The 14,338-nt window shown below is 48.1% G+C and overlaps 1 protein-coding gene across 1 annotated transcript; it reads left to right on the top strand.

Annotated features, from left to right (window-relative positions):
• Positions 1-12,105: 12,105 nt before the first annotated feature.
• On the top strand, positions 12,106-12,336 carry UCRPA7_6748 (hypothetical protein; the record flags this gene model as incomplete). The annotated part of the gene is made up of 1 exon (XM_007919295.1): positions 12,106-12,336. One exon carries the CDS (start codon positions 12,106-12,108, stop codon positions 12,334-12,336), a length of 231 nt encoding a protein of 76 aa, XP_007917486.1.
• Between the last annotated feature and the right edge of the window lie 2,002 nt (positions 12,337-14,338).

The raw sequence follows: 14,338 nt of genomic DNA, 5'->3' as shown, positions 1-14,338 counted from the left end.
GCAATCCACTTATTATATCCATATTCTAGAATTATAACAAAGACTCGGATTGCTTCTGCATATTGAGTGCTAAGATATGCCTATGGCATCCTATTTTGATTCTTTAACTACTCTCATGAGGCAATCACTAACTTCAAATTATATAGGATGGCCACTTTCACCGCGGCGGCAATCCAGTCAGCCTTTGTCGATATTGCTGAAGACCTCCACATCAGCGTCCAAAAAGCAAGCTACTTGACTTCGTTAGTCATTGCTGTGCTTGGTGGCGCGCCATTGTTCTGGCGTCCCATCTCGCATATATATGGGAGGCGGCCTGTATTTCTGCTTTCCCTGATATGTAGCTTGGTGTGCAATGTTGGCTGTGCTGTCAGTCATTCCTATGGCACAATGGCCCTCTGCCGAGCCCTTACGGCCTTCTTCATTTCACCAGCAGCTTCAATCGGAAGTGCAGTAGTTACGGAGACCTTCTTCAAGTCAGAAAGAGGAACATATATGGGAGTGTGGACCACAATGGTAACACTCGGTGTCCCTGTCGCGCCGTTTATATTTGGCTTCGTGGCCTTGAGGGTTGGCTATCGATGGATATACTGGATTCTTGCCATTGTGAGTTGATCAGCCTTGGGGTGCTTCTTCAGTATGCTAAACAAACTTTCTTAGACAAACGGCGTCCAGTTTGTACTCTATCTTGTCCTCGGACCGGAAACGCGTTACGTGCCAGGAACCCGGCCTGTGGAGAGTAAGAAAGAATCTATCACCGAGCAATACCTCAGATTCCGCCGCATCGACCCAAACCCCTTGAGATCGATTGACTTTGTGCAACCTCTATTTCTTATTTTGAGGCCTTGCATCGCCATTCCAGCGGTAGCCTACGCTATGATATTCCTTTGGGGAAGTGTTATGGTGTCCATCGAAATTCCACAGCTGTTCCCTGAAATGTTTGGTTTCAATACGCAGCAGGTTGGACTCCAGAACATATCGTTGATAGTGGGAACGATTCTCGGCGAACAAGTGGGCGGAGTGCTTTCCGACAAGTGGATGTGGCAGAGAAATCGTCGTGGGAAGAGACCGGAACCCGAATTTCGCTTATGGTTGAGCTATATCGGTCACACGCTTACAATTGTTGGCGTGGTAGTATTCCTTGTACAGACGTCGCGAGCCACGGACCATTGGAACGTCACGCCGGATATTGGAGCGGCAATTGCATCTGCGGGTAACCAAGTCGTCACTACAGTCATGATAACCTACGCTGTTGATTGTTATCGCTCTGATGCTGCCGCGATCGGAGTGTTCATCACATTTGTGCGTCAAATGTGGGGATTTATCGGACCCTTCTGGTAAGTGTTATTCATCTCAAAAGGATTCCGGCTCGCAGTGTCATCAGGATCTGGTGCTAAAAATTGTATCGACCCAGGTTTCCCCAGATGCTCGAACACGTTGGATTGGCCAGAAGCGTGGGGATCCCCATAGCAATGATGGTTGGAGTTTCAGTCGTACCTACAATGCTACTGCAGTGGAGAGGACGTGCATGGCGCTCACATACACGACACGAATAATCGGTGAACCTTTGGAACAGTATACTGCCCTGGTCACCTCGTCATCTCTGAAAGACACTGTTCAAGGCTCGCGGTCGATGGTCATGAACAATCAGAGCTTGTATCAACCTTCGACAACTTTACTCCGGTCATTTACCTTGAGGTTGTTGGCAATTCCTATATATAGTATTAACGTTTGAGGGGGCAGTTGTTGGTGAGACCACAAAACCCATCATCAAGAACCATGTCATCTTCTTGTCAGTCTAAACGGTTTGCCTTGACTCATTCACATGTAGTCTCGAGAAGCACGTGTGCAAAAGCTTGAATGCGATAATACTACAGTAGTGGGGATTCACAGGCTGATTCATGAGCCAATCAAAAATTGTTGTATAAGCTAGGCCATTCGCGCTATTATGTGAAGTAACATTGTCAAATATTTGAGGCAAGAGGCCAACAACGTCAAATAAGCTATCAACGGGTCGAAAACAAAGTAGCATTGGTTTGACTACAAGGTCGTCAGGCTTTCGTGTGAAGATGTCCTAGTTTACTTAGCTTCGGTGATTAGACCGGCTTAACTGGGCATCCAAGCCTACGCCCTGATAAGTGTGGTTAGTCATTGAAATTGATGCGGCTCCACAATGCATTCAGCAGTTGAGCCTAAAAGTCAGAAAGCCCGCTGAGCTATTGGTCTTTCAAGTAACTGTTCGAATCAAGCATGGAACCTCATCCGCAGGCACCCGTAACTCCGTTATCGATAGCTGGCACGAAACGACGCCGCATCACTCAGGCATGCGATTTCTGCCATCGTCGAGGTGTGAAATGTAGAGAAGCACCATCCGATCCCGGAGGGGGTCAGAAATCTTCATGTATGACTTGCATAGAGTATGCACAAGAATGCACAAGAATGAGGCGGCCCAAGAAACGAGGAACAAAGCCTCGGGGCACTATCACCGGCGAGGTTGGTGGTGGAGATGGCAGTCCAAAATCCGATGATGTCTGGACGGCCTCCCTCGACAGACCATTTGAAACAATCGCCTTGTCCAAATCTAATGACAATCAGGCACCTACTGCTCTGAGAAGCCGGAAAGTCATCACTGCACTACTTGATGTTTACCTCGATACAATCCACCCGACGTAAGATGCCTGTTCTCCCAAGTCAATTGATGCGACTTAGATTCCATCCTTGCTGACCATGGTTTTCATTGTAGATTTCCTTTCTTCTGTGAGAGAGAGATCTGGGTGCGTTGGAGAGACGGTTCATTTCCCAGTGGTGCTTCAGAATTCATGAGTCTGGTATGTATGTGCGCTTTGAGCGCCCACCATGTGGGCAACGGCGCTCTGTTCACAGACGATCCGCCTTCGTCCGAGAGTGCGGATCTGGCGCAACGGTATCTACAACAAGCGCTTCGGCTCGTTCCGGTCGACTTTCAATCACCTTCCACTTATCTCATCCGTTCTTACGGACTTCTGGCTTTGCTTGGTGTTTAGATTGGGAATATGTCTATGGCCTATAAGTACCTGGGCTTGTACCACGGCGTCTGTGCGCAGTACAGCCTGCATGATGAGTCGAAATGGCTGGGAGATATGGATGAGTGTGATTTAGAGGGCAGACGACGCATCTGGTGGGCTATGTATAGGCTCGAAATACATACTGCTTGTGTGTTGGGAAGCTTGATACGTTGTACCGAACGGCAGAGCAACGTTGGATACCCTTCTGGAATTCATCACCCCCCTTTCATACCCGGTCGCGATGGGCAGTATGAAGACTGGTTCTCGGGTTGGATGCCACGACGGACTTATACCGAGTGCTTGAGCATGCTGTCTCTGAGTTCAGAGTTAAAAGACGTCCACGACCTTCCATCCTGCAAGATAGCAAAGATACTGTGAAAACGAGCGCTGTGACGACTGAAGTGGTGATGAGGCGCCTTTCAAGAATTCAAGAAGAACTAATACCGCAGTTTGAGGCTGTTTCTTCACGGTCATCTGATAGTGGGAGAAATCGGTGCGGTTTTCAGGCTTCCAACATGCTCTGCACGATTCATCTGGCCCGTATGATCCTGTCTATTAGCGACGATGCTAGTCTGGCCTCGGTCTTCCAGACTGCCAGATATATGATGGAAAAGATGAACGAGATTCCACGCGAATATATTCGAGCTGTTGGTTCGCCGCTGCTTCAGCAACTTGCGGGCGTGGGCCACATGCTTGTTGGAGTGGCTCGAAAGCATGACTTCTCACATGAAGACTATTTTGAGCTGAGAGCAGTGTTGATGTCAGTGATAGACTTTCTAGCACAGTTTAATAAGCACTACACCAAAACAGCAACGACTGCGCAACAACGATTGTTTGACCAAGTAGCCGACCTAGACAGTCGGCTAAGAAGCTCAATAACGGACAATGTTGTTGTCGATAGTGGGAACGTTGCATTCGGAAATGGGATTCAGAACATCATGTCATGGTCGGCATTTGCAGACGAGGCAGACAGCAGCGGTATAGATGATGGTTTTCTGTCGGGGAATTTGCTCAGGGCTTTTATAGGGCAGTACTTCCCCACTGAGTAAGCAGCAAACATGGTCTGTGCAAGGCTTTGCCTCGATGTTTAAGAATGTAGAATGTCCAATTGCCCATTCTTTTTTCTCTGTGTACTAATTCAATGCTACCTCAACTGCCCGGATTTTCCTGTTGCTTGTGTCCTTCTGCTTATTTGACCTCCAAGCATAGTATTCACCTCCAGTCATGATGGGGTACCTCATCGGATTATTTGCACTTACACAAGTCGGCACAGGCTCTAAAGGCTTGGCTCGATCGAATCCGAAAAACAATGGCATAGTGTATCTTTCCTTCCCGCTCAGATTAACGACCCTATGAATGGTGGAGACGAAGAAGTCGTTTGTCTGTCGCATGAAGCAGTCTGCAATGTTCACAACAAACGAACCGGGAATTGGTTTTGCCTTCACCCACATGCCTTCTTTGCTCAGCACCTCAAGCCCACCAGCAGAATCCTGAGTGACGATAGTGAAACACTCGACATCCGTGTGTGCACCAATACCATTCTGCTCGTCCACCGAATGCTTCTGCTCTGGGTAGCGGAGAATGCGCATCCCGGCTTCCGGCTTTCGTATGTAGTCGTCAAAGTAGTCTTCGGGCAAATGCAGAGCGAGTGCAAAGAGTCGTGTCAATCTGCGAGCAAGCCGGAGCAATTGTGTATGATAAGCGTAGAGCCCCTCACGAAATCCAGGGAGATCTTGAGACCAGATGCTCACTGATGGGGTCAATCAGCAGAGCTCTCGGGATCTTCGTTCGGGTCATAAGCCCAGTTGAACGCCTCACTAAGGTCTGACTCATTAGATTATTTCCAGTGCGCTCTGTAGTAAGCCGAAGCTGATCACCTTGACGTTTCCAGCCGTTTCGATTGTAGCACTTCATTGGATGATAGCCTACATATTCGTTTGGCACAAGTCCCGTGAAAACTTCCATTTTCCTCTCCTCAGGCAAAGCGAAGAATCTTTTCGCTTGCTCCATGGCCCGGGTGGCATATCTTTCCTCGATAACCTTAGAATGATTAGTTAGAACCAAATCTGCCGTATGAGACGCACAGTTCCTTACATGATTGGTGAGATAGAAAAATCCTATTTTCCTCGATGCATCACGGACCCTGACGGTCCTCGAAATTAGAGCTCCAGATCCTCGCAGCGTCGATCACTGGAATTAAATCCAGGTCGATAGAAGTATTGGACCGGAAACTGAAGATCTTGCCATTTTGAAGCGTCACTGTCTTAGGTGAAGTGGTCGATTCGGAGAGAGTTGTCGTTTGAGACATATTGAATGATGCGTGATAATGTACCTGATTAGGCAAGATCTCGTGTCGGCTTACAACGAACCATAAATGTTGACCTGGACTTATAAATTTATGCTCCTCGGCCGAGGCCTGTATTCCATTACCGTAGAAGCGCTTATGGAGGCCCTAAATGGGTCATTCCAGACGTCGGAAGATCCCAGTTGTGATTTTATCAGGATTAAACGCATGAACCGCTGAACTTCAGAACTGTAGAAACTTGACTGGCTGATAAATTTGACCCACCGCCCTACGTGGCCGACCAGAGATCAGATAACCGGTGTCGGCATTTCACAGCTTCCTGCGACAGGCCAGTAATATTTCGATTATGTGTAAAACCAAACTTGTCAACACGTTATGGCGATTTAGATAGGTGGCTAAAGAGCGAGCCTTATCAGGGCCAAGAATCATCTATAAGAGCAGATCTGGCGACAAGATCGATTTTTTCGTCAATGATTTGCGCGATATACAAGTTTGTGTGTCTCTCAGTAGCAAGCCGCCCTCTACAGCGAACGCAGACGCAGACATCTTCTCGGTGTCAATCTGTGTCAGATCTGTAAAGATTCAGAATGGTGGCAAAAACGACGCTGAAAAAGCGCTTACTTTGGCGTCTAGAAGTCCAGCGGGATGTCGACACAGACGTTGACATGTATCTCAATAAAGACAACCGCCCTCTTCCTCCTTCCCGTCGCACATACGGTCCCTTGGACTTTGTGGGGCTATGGATGGTCACTGGCTCGTTCAATGTCGGAGGGTAAGCAACTTCTAAAGTTTATTATTACCATTTATAGTCATAGTTTGAGTACTGGAGACGAAGTCATCTAAACACTTGTCCTTGAGTTAACTCCATTACATCCTTTCCCTGCTCATTCACTGTCATTATCACGGCAAACACTGACTGCAAATCAGATGGACCACTGGCTCTTCTGTTATTTCGCTCGGTTTAAACGTTTGGGTAAGATGAGCCTCTCAACAGAACGTCTAGAATCGTCAAGTTAATCATATGACACGAGTATAGCAATCTATGTTATCTATTATCATTGCCCATATATTCGTCGGGTTTGTTTGCGTTGCTGGTGGTCAACCGGGCGCAAAATGGCATATCGGTTTTCCCATTTGGATGAAACAGAATTGGGGAACCTGGGGTTATCTCTTTTCAATGGTAAGATTGTCTTCTGCACTGCACCCTATTGTGACTTCATATTTGCCCAGTAAATGAAATAATCAAGTGCAACATTGCGGCTAAATCGTTTGCTATCTGCTAGACTATCCGCGTATTTCTGTCTTTCGTTTGGACTTCTACGAATACTTGGTATGGAGGTCAATGCCTCAAAGTCTTCCTGGCGTGCATCTGGCCATCATTTTTAAATCTCGACACGAAACTTGCTTCGGGAGCTATGAAGGTGTATGATTTTGTTTCCTTTATTCTATACATCCTGCTTTGTCTCCCTCTCATGTGGGTCTGCCCAGAAAAATACCGCAAGCCATTTCTCATCGCATCTGTCACCGTGGCCTCGACTATTTTTTTCTTCTGATCTGGTCGACTGTTCGAGCTCATGGCGGCGGTGCCATGCTTGCTAATACCAGTGCTATCTCGGGCGTTGAACCGGTGAAGGGCAGCGCTTTAGGATGGGCGTTTGTCTCCGCGGTCACCGCCAATATTGGAGGCATTGCTACGCATATGTGGTCACAGTCTGACTATACCAGATATGCCCGCAAGCCACGCGATCAGGTCCTTGCCCAGCTAATCATGATTCCGCTTGGCACCATAGTCGTGGCTTGCATCGGTATTGTTTGCATCTTATGCGTCGCAACTCTCTATCCTGAGGAAAAGCTACTTCTCTGGCAGCCATACGCTTTTCTTGACGCAATCCGTAGGAATGAAGACAACAAGGGTGCTCGTGCAGGCGTAGCGTTTGCAAGTCTTGCATTCATATTATCGCAGTTTGGGATGGTCGTGGCATCAAACTCTGTCGTCGCAGGGATTGACCTCGCTGCTCTATTACCAAGATGGTTCACCATCCGTCCTGGTGGATATGCAACGATCCTCTTCGCCTTTGTCATGCAACCATGGTCGCTATACAGCAGTGCAACAAACTTCCTTACTGTTGTCTCGAGCTTTAACATCTTTCTTGGGCCACTGATGGGCATCATGTTCGCCGACTACTTTCTTCTACGAAAACGGACAATGAAGCTCACTGAGCTCTACAGCGAGTCCCCTCAGAGTATCTACTGGTATACTAAAGATTGGAACCTACGCGCTGTCAGAGTATGGCCCATGGGTGTTTGGTTTCTGATACCCGGTTTGGTACAAAGAGCAATTTCTTCGAACTCGTCCTGGGGTGGATGGACGAAATTGTACAAGCTGTCTTGGTTTGCAGGGTTCCTGGTCTCTGCAGCGGTCTACCTTGCGCTAGACTATTTTTGGCCGATTTCTGACAAGCTTGCTGTTGATGACTTTGACTACTTCGGTACATTTGCTGATGCTCCTATTGTTTCGGGTGTTGTGGGTATCGAAGGAGTAAGAACACCTGCTGAATCCTTACAACCAGATGAGAAGGAAATTGGGCGTCAGAAGGTCCAGGACGTGTAATTAAATGCCATTTTCTGAGATTGCATACGCGAGGCTAAGAGATTGAGAGTTAAATTTGTATATAATAAGTAATCTGGGAGGACTAGTCATGCCTGGCCATCTCTTCTGAAGCTTATTTTGATTAAGAAAAGCTAGAATGCCCATTGCTTGTTTCACATGTGAATCAACAATTATCCATTCTGCATCGCAGAGAAGGTGAACCGATTTAACACTCAGCTATTCTACCTAGGCCTGCGATGCTACCAGCACTCCGCGGTACCTCATATTTCCTTGTCTCAACTTCTGCATGGCTTCGGTGATGCCCACTTTCGTGAGGGGGAATATCTCAATTTGAGGTTTGATGCTATTTTTGGCAGCAAATGCAAGCATAGTACGTACGCTTGCAGTTGGTGCCAATCCCGTTCCAATCACTCTAAGGCTGCCGGCAATCAACGACAAGGGGGAGAGTTGAAGATTTGATGTGCTAATAGTCAGAGGAAATACCTTCGCTCCGGGTGATAGAATTGGTAAGTAGCTGAGAGAAAGGTTAGTGTCTTTCACAGCGGTTGCTGGGAAAATGCTTACAGCGATAAGTCCGGATTAACGTTCGTTGTGATCAAGAGAGCATCTATTTTATTGACACCCCGAAAGTGCTCCACGCCAGTTGTGGCATAGAACTCAGATGCACCGAATTCGAAAGCCTTTTGCCTTTTGGACTCTGTGCTTGAGAATACAACCACCTCCATTCCCATCTTGGATGCAAATTGAATGGCCAAATGTCCAAGACCCCCGATTCCTATGACGCCAACGCGATCACCCGGTCGTATACCCGCTTCATAAAGAGGACTCCAGACTGTGGCGCCTCCACACATCAGTGGGCCTGCATCTTCGGAAGCAATTTCTTCAGGGATCTTGAAGAGCGTTGACACATCCCAAGCCACGGCAGTACCAAAACAGCCTTGGTCCCAATTAGCGGTGCCAAAGTATGTGCTATCCACACATTGTGTTTGAAGGCCTGAAACGTGAGCACCTATGACTTACGAGGTTTATTGATAGCAAGGAGCGCTCACCTGCAACACACGACTTGCAATGGCCACAGAACTTGTGGAACCAGCCCATACCCACTCTGTCCCCTACTCGAAAATCGGAAATATCATGGACGGATGACCCAACCTCGATGATGGTCCCGACACCCTCATGGCCAAGTCCTTGCTCATAATGGCGATAATGCTCGTCAGTTCCGCAAACTCCGCAGTGTGAAATCTTGACGAGAACCTCGGTAGGCCCTGGTTCGCGATGTCCCTTATCCTCCACAACGTCACCCGACTTAGAGCCTTTGAAAACGGTAAAGTCAATACCCATGGCTAGTAAGTATAGTAATATGACTATAAGAGACAGTTTGTGTCTGAGAAGGATTGGGGCTTCTTGTCTTTTAATGTTGATAATCCCAAGGTCAAGGATAACATGGACGGGCAGGGTAATGCTTCTTATACTCATTGTACCCACACCAACAATCCCCGGTGTCAAATCAAAGTCATTATTATTAATTCCTCCGTCTGTGCTTGCGATATGATAATCGCAGTTATCGAGTCGTAGGGACTGTCCTCCACATTTGCCCGCACTCTCTATTATCGATATTCGCGATTTCCAAATGTTGAGCATCTCATGTAACCCCACATTTGACCGTATGCAGAAATCCACTTATGCCCGATGAGGATGACCCACTTATGACCGTAGCGGTTCCGCCTCGTGGGAGCCGATTCCCTAACTAGGTACTTAGTGAAAGGGGCATACATGCTTTGTCATATACTGGCATCTCGACGAAGAGATCTTCACTTGTGCTGCTAGTATCCATGGGAAGGTCGATTATATGATTGTCTTGCAAATATAACGCTAGATAACATTAGTTGTTACAATAACGAAACATTGTCAGATGGGTCTCTCTCCCATTGCTCTGTAACATTGCACATTATTGTCTACAACCTGCGAACCGGTTAAGGCCTGGAACTTGTCCAAACCTCTACATCCAATGATGAGCAGCTTCTCGAAGATGTCAAGATTTTCATGTGGTGCATCGTCCCAATTGGACGAGAAGTCGGCATAGGTTACTGTCTCGTCTTTGCTAGGATGCTGCAGATAGACTTCCCTCGAATGCCAGGAGCCCCCTTTCGTGGATATAGGGAGGATGCTGATGGCCTCAATCTCTGCGCAGGTGCCGTATTTGATTGTTGAAAATACTGTATACAGCTTGAAAGCAATTGCGACGGTTCGGCGGATGCTTTCGGCCAGAATCCAGTCTTCCCAGGACAATGGATCGTTCCGTAGTTCAATATCTGCTCGCCGCAGGAGGGTGAGCCCGAAAGATCTGACCAAGAATTCCTGCTGCTCTGCAGCCACTCGCTGCTCAAGGTCTCCATAGAATAATCTGATAATTTGATACAGGACAGCTGCCTGTAGCATGGCTAGACCTTCCATGAGGGTGCTCGCCGTGGTAGGTTCAATGAGATCCGAGACTTCTGCTTCGACAGCCTTGAATAGGTACGATCTGGTCTTAGAGTTCATCACGAGCACCCCCGCGCAGATACCGAAAGCCGCCCTCAACGCTTTTGGCAAGACGCCACGAGATAAACTCCTATGTATGAAGAATGTCTCCGCCTGCTTGGCAAACGCGATTGGGCATGCTCGGATTTGATCAAACACCCAAGCGAAATTCGTTGAACCAATTACCGGCGCCAATTCGCCCAAGTAACCAAGAAATGTTGGAATGGTTGCATAGTCCAGTTGTAAGATTTCGCCATTGCTTAATTGGAGCGGTGCATCGCGGTGAACGCGGACTTGGTTAGACTTCCTGGAGTGAGAACTTCGACGTGAAGGGCTTGTGGCAGCGCGGCTGGCTAAAGCACTAGATGTTGCGCCTGTCGCACCCCTTGACAACTGTGGTGGGTAGATATAATTGCATCTTTTGCCGATATTTTGGCATCTTTTGCAAGTAGGATACTCCAAGTCACATTTTCGTCGAGCTTTGAAACAAGGATCACACGACTGTCGGCGAATCGACATATTGAAGCTGCTAAAAATGGTGATGTGGAGAAGTCAGAAACTAATCGATTGCGGGTGACCAATATAGGGCCATGGGACCATTCATTGCTGACAAATGGCAGAGGAGGTCAATTGAGGCTTATAAGTCCAGCCAGAATCCTGTGGCCATTCTTAACGACGAGGACCACCAAATTCCAAGGCGAAACCACCCATCATGACTCTTGCTTGGAGTCTACTCTTGCAAATTGTCGACTAAAATTGGATAGCGCTAGAGGACACCACGATGGTAAGGCACAAGTTGCCATGGGACATCTGAACAGTTCACCTCATTACGGCAATGTGGTTGTCGTTTCGTTTCATGGTACCCATATTTGCGTTTACGTCGGCCGAGAGGATATTTTAGGTTGTTTGCCAGTGTTGAGCAGCCTACTAGTCACTCTGTCCGTGTCATTGCCTCGAAGTACGGTGCGAAATGGATGCGCATAAGCCGATCGAATTGCCGCATTCCAAACATGTCGACAGAGCGGCTGCTTAGCAAACATCATTTAGATTTCATGGCTGGATTTCCATTACATGCAGTATCAACCGCTTGCATTGTATAGCAAAATAGAACTCGATATATATATAACTTGCAGCCAGTCCTCAGTCGTGCGAGAAGTCAATTATCAAGGAGCATCACGACACGCTAATTCGGATAGAGGTTGCATCGTCTCCGACCAAGCCTGCTGAAGATTGGCTGCGGCGCAGCTAGAGCGGCACAGCTGGAAAATGCCCGTTTCAGTTTGTTGATTAGCTCCTTTTTCCAACGTTTTCGAGGGCAAGCCGCCACGAAAACATGCTGATACCGTGTCGGTCCCACCGTAGCCTGTGGGGAATCATGCACATTGTGCACCGAGTCGCTTCGTGCGCGCCGCAATCTCGCTAATTATTGGTAAGCTGGAAGCTCGTGGGCTCCTTCAATTGACTTTGGCCAGAGTTTGCCCGCAGGTCCAGCGTCTAACTCCTCGGCTTGCCTATGAGGGGGCAATTCGGCGTATTGTGGCACCTCTGGCACCTTTGGCGACCATGATTCCACCGGTAAAACTTGGGGTGTCCGGCGCCTACGGAGGAGAAACCACGTAATCGCCGCAATGATTCCAATCCCTACCAAGCTGATACCCACGCCGATACCAGCCTTCGTCCCCGTTGACAGACCTGAGTTTGGCGCATCTGTTTGGGCCACGGCGCTTGCGGTTGGTGAAGCCGTCGTTGTTGCTGGTGCTGTTGTCGAGGTTTCCAACGTTGAAATCCTCGTGGAAGTTGCCGGAGAAGCTGTTGAGGTTGAGTTCAAGCCAAAGGTTTTCTACAGACGGGCATGTTAGCAAACATACTTATAGCGATACAGTACAGTTTCAAGCTTTGACGACACCTCCCTGAGATGTCACTATCCCAGAATCGCCCGCAAAGGAAGATGCTATGACCTGGCTATGAGGTGGACTAGCCGTGAGAGGGACAAACTGACCGATCCGTCCTCCTCCTTGATGTAGTTGAACTGAAAGCTGTCGACGCCGGTGTCATCATCAATCGATGCGGGCTGCTCAGGGACGAGATTGAACCAGCATATGTTGCCCGTGTATTCCGTGTCCGATTTCAACTGCACAGGAAGGGTAGTCCTATCTTTCACATCACTTGGACTGTAGTATACAATTTCTACAGTCGCATGTCAGTGTTACTGCATCCAGACACGGTTCCGGGGCTTGCAGAAAATCTACCTTGACGGCTCCCGGCAGAGTCTAGACACCAGAGGTACATCCATGGTGTGTCATAATTTGTAGTGAACGAGACATCAACAGTGTCCAGGTAGTGGAAGGTTAAGTTCGCAGTGTCGGGATACGATATCTTGTTTTCATCGTCCTCCGCAAATGTGCCTTGACACAGCCATATGGCCGGCAGTATGGCTACGAGCCAGCGTCGCCGTTGATGCACCATTGACGATATTAGTCCAAATTGGAGCAAGATGCAGGTCACGTAGGGCTGGCTGGGTTGGCTGAGAGGATAGGAGCCTTCAAGTAGTCTCCCTAATAATGCTGATTCACTCAACACTGGCCGGATGCTAGGGGTTCTTACGATCCTTCAGGATTTCGCTGGTTAGATACAGGGTTTAACTGCCAGGGTTTCATCTCCGGTTTGCCGGTTTGACCTAACTGCTATCATGCTAATGAGCCAGTGCAGCGGCACATGCGGCGCGATTCTGGCGGGCTGTGAACCGGCGCAGCTAGCGCCTTATAGGACCGGAGCAAAGCCTGTGCCGGGCCGCACGCGTGGTGTCAGCGAGCAAATTGCGGTGTCTCTATATTTTTACCTATGTATTACAGATCCAGGGCTTCGTCCATGTCTTCAATGCCTAAACGATGGTAATAAGAAGTAGAACGGTTGATTGATTTGATTGTGGGCAAGGCAGTTCCTTCGTTTGGCCAGACTAAGGCGGCGTGGCCAACTGCATTCGGTATGTGGCCTGGATTACAGTCGTTTTGCTGTACTTTAGAGCATATCCACTTCCTCGTAGGCTAGAGAGTTGTACGCTCCATTCTGTCGGGGGATGCGACCTCAATCGGGTTTATAATGACATCGAATCTTGAAGCAGCTCAAGACAAGTGTGTGGAAACCCTACTGCTTTGAAAGGGGTGGTGTTAGGCTGCGGCTCAATCAACGAAGAGGTAGCATATTATACATACAGTATTTTATAAACTTAGCCCGCCAACATTGAGTTCCAATACCAGGTACTACTCCAGTCACCCGAAGCCGAAGCTGACGTCCAATATTGTGCATAGATCATTCCGACCCCGCGAAGAGCATCGAGAATGAATACTGTTCGCATCATTCGGCTTTATCAGCTTCATCCCTATTTGCTCTCGGGGATATCGGAGCTCGGACTTGCACAGCCTTGCACCTCAGGTATTGACTTTTTTTCCTTTTTCCGCTACGTCTTCTGATTTCATCACTCAAAACACACCATGTGTGAGCTACCCTTTTGTAATTAGTCTCGCTGTCGGATGCTATTTGCTGCAAGTACGACGCGATAGCATGGTTACTAGTCCACTGGCATCTCCAGGTCTTGATACAGGAGGAGATCTTGATAAGAATTCTCCCCAAAATGATAGTTCAGGAGTCAAGAAAGTGGAAATACGCGTCAACGATTCCTATCTCGTGCGTACAGGCTTCAACAATCTAGCCACGATCGCAAAATTAACAGTGGCTAATTATTCCATGTGGCCAGGTCACTTGGGATGGGCCAGATGGCCCTACAAATCCCTACAACTGGTCGCAATTTGGTAGAAAGCGTATATGGATTCTGTCTGGGTGCTTCTATGTCTTGTGGTCAGC

Source organism: Phaeoacremonium minimum (genome assembly GCF_000392275.1).
Source record: "Phaeoacremonium minimum UCRPA7 unplaced genomic scaffold PA7_03_scaffold_495, whole genome shotgun sequence".
In the NCBI taxonomy this organism is placed as follows: domain Eukaryota; kingdom Fungi; phylum Ascomycota; class Sordariomycetes; order Togniniales; family Togniniaceae; genus Phaeoacremonium; species Phaeoacremonium minimum.
This window is presented reverse-complemented; position numbering and strand designations above follow the sequence as displayed.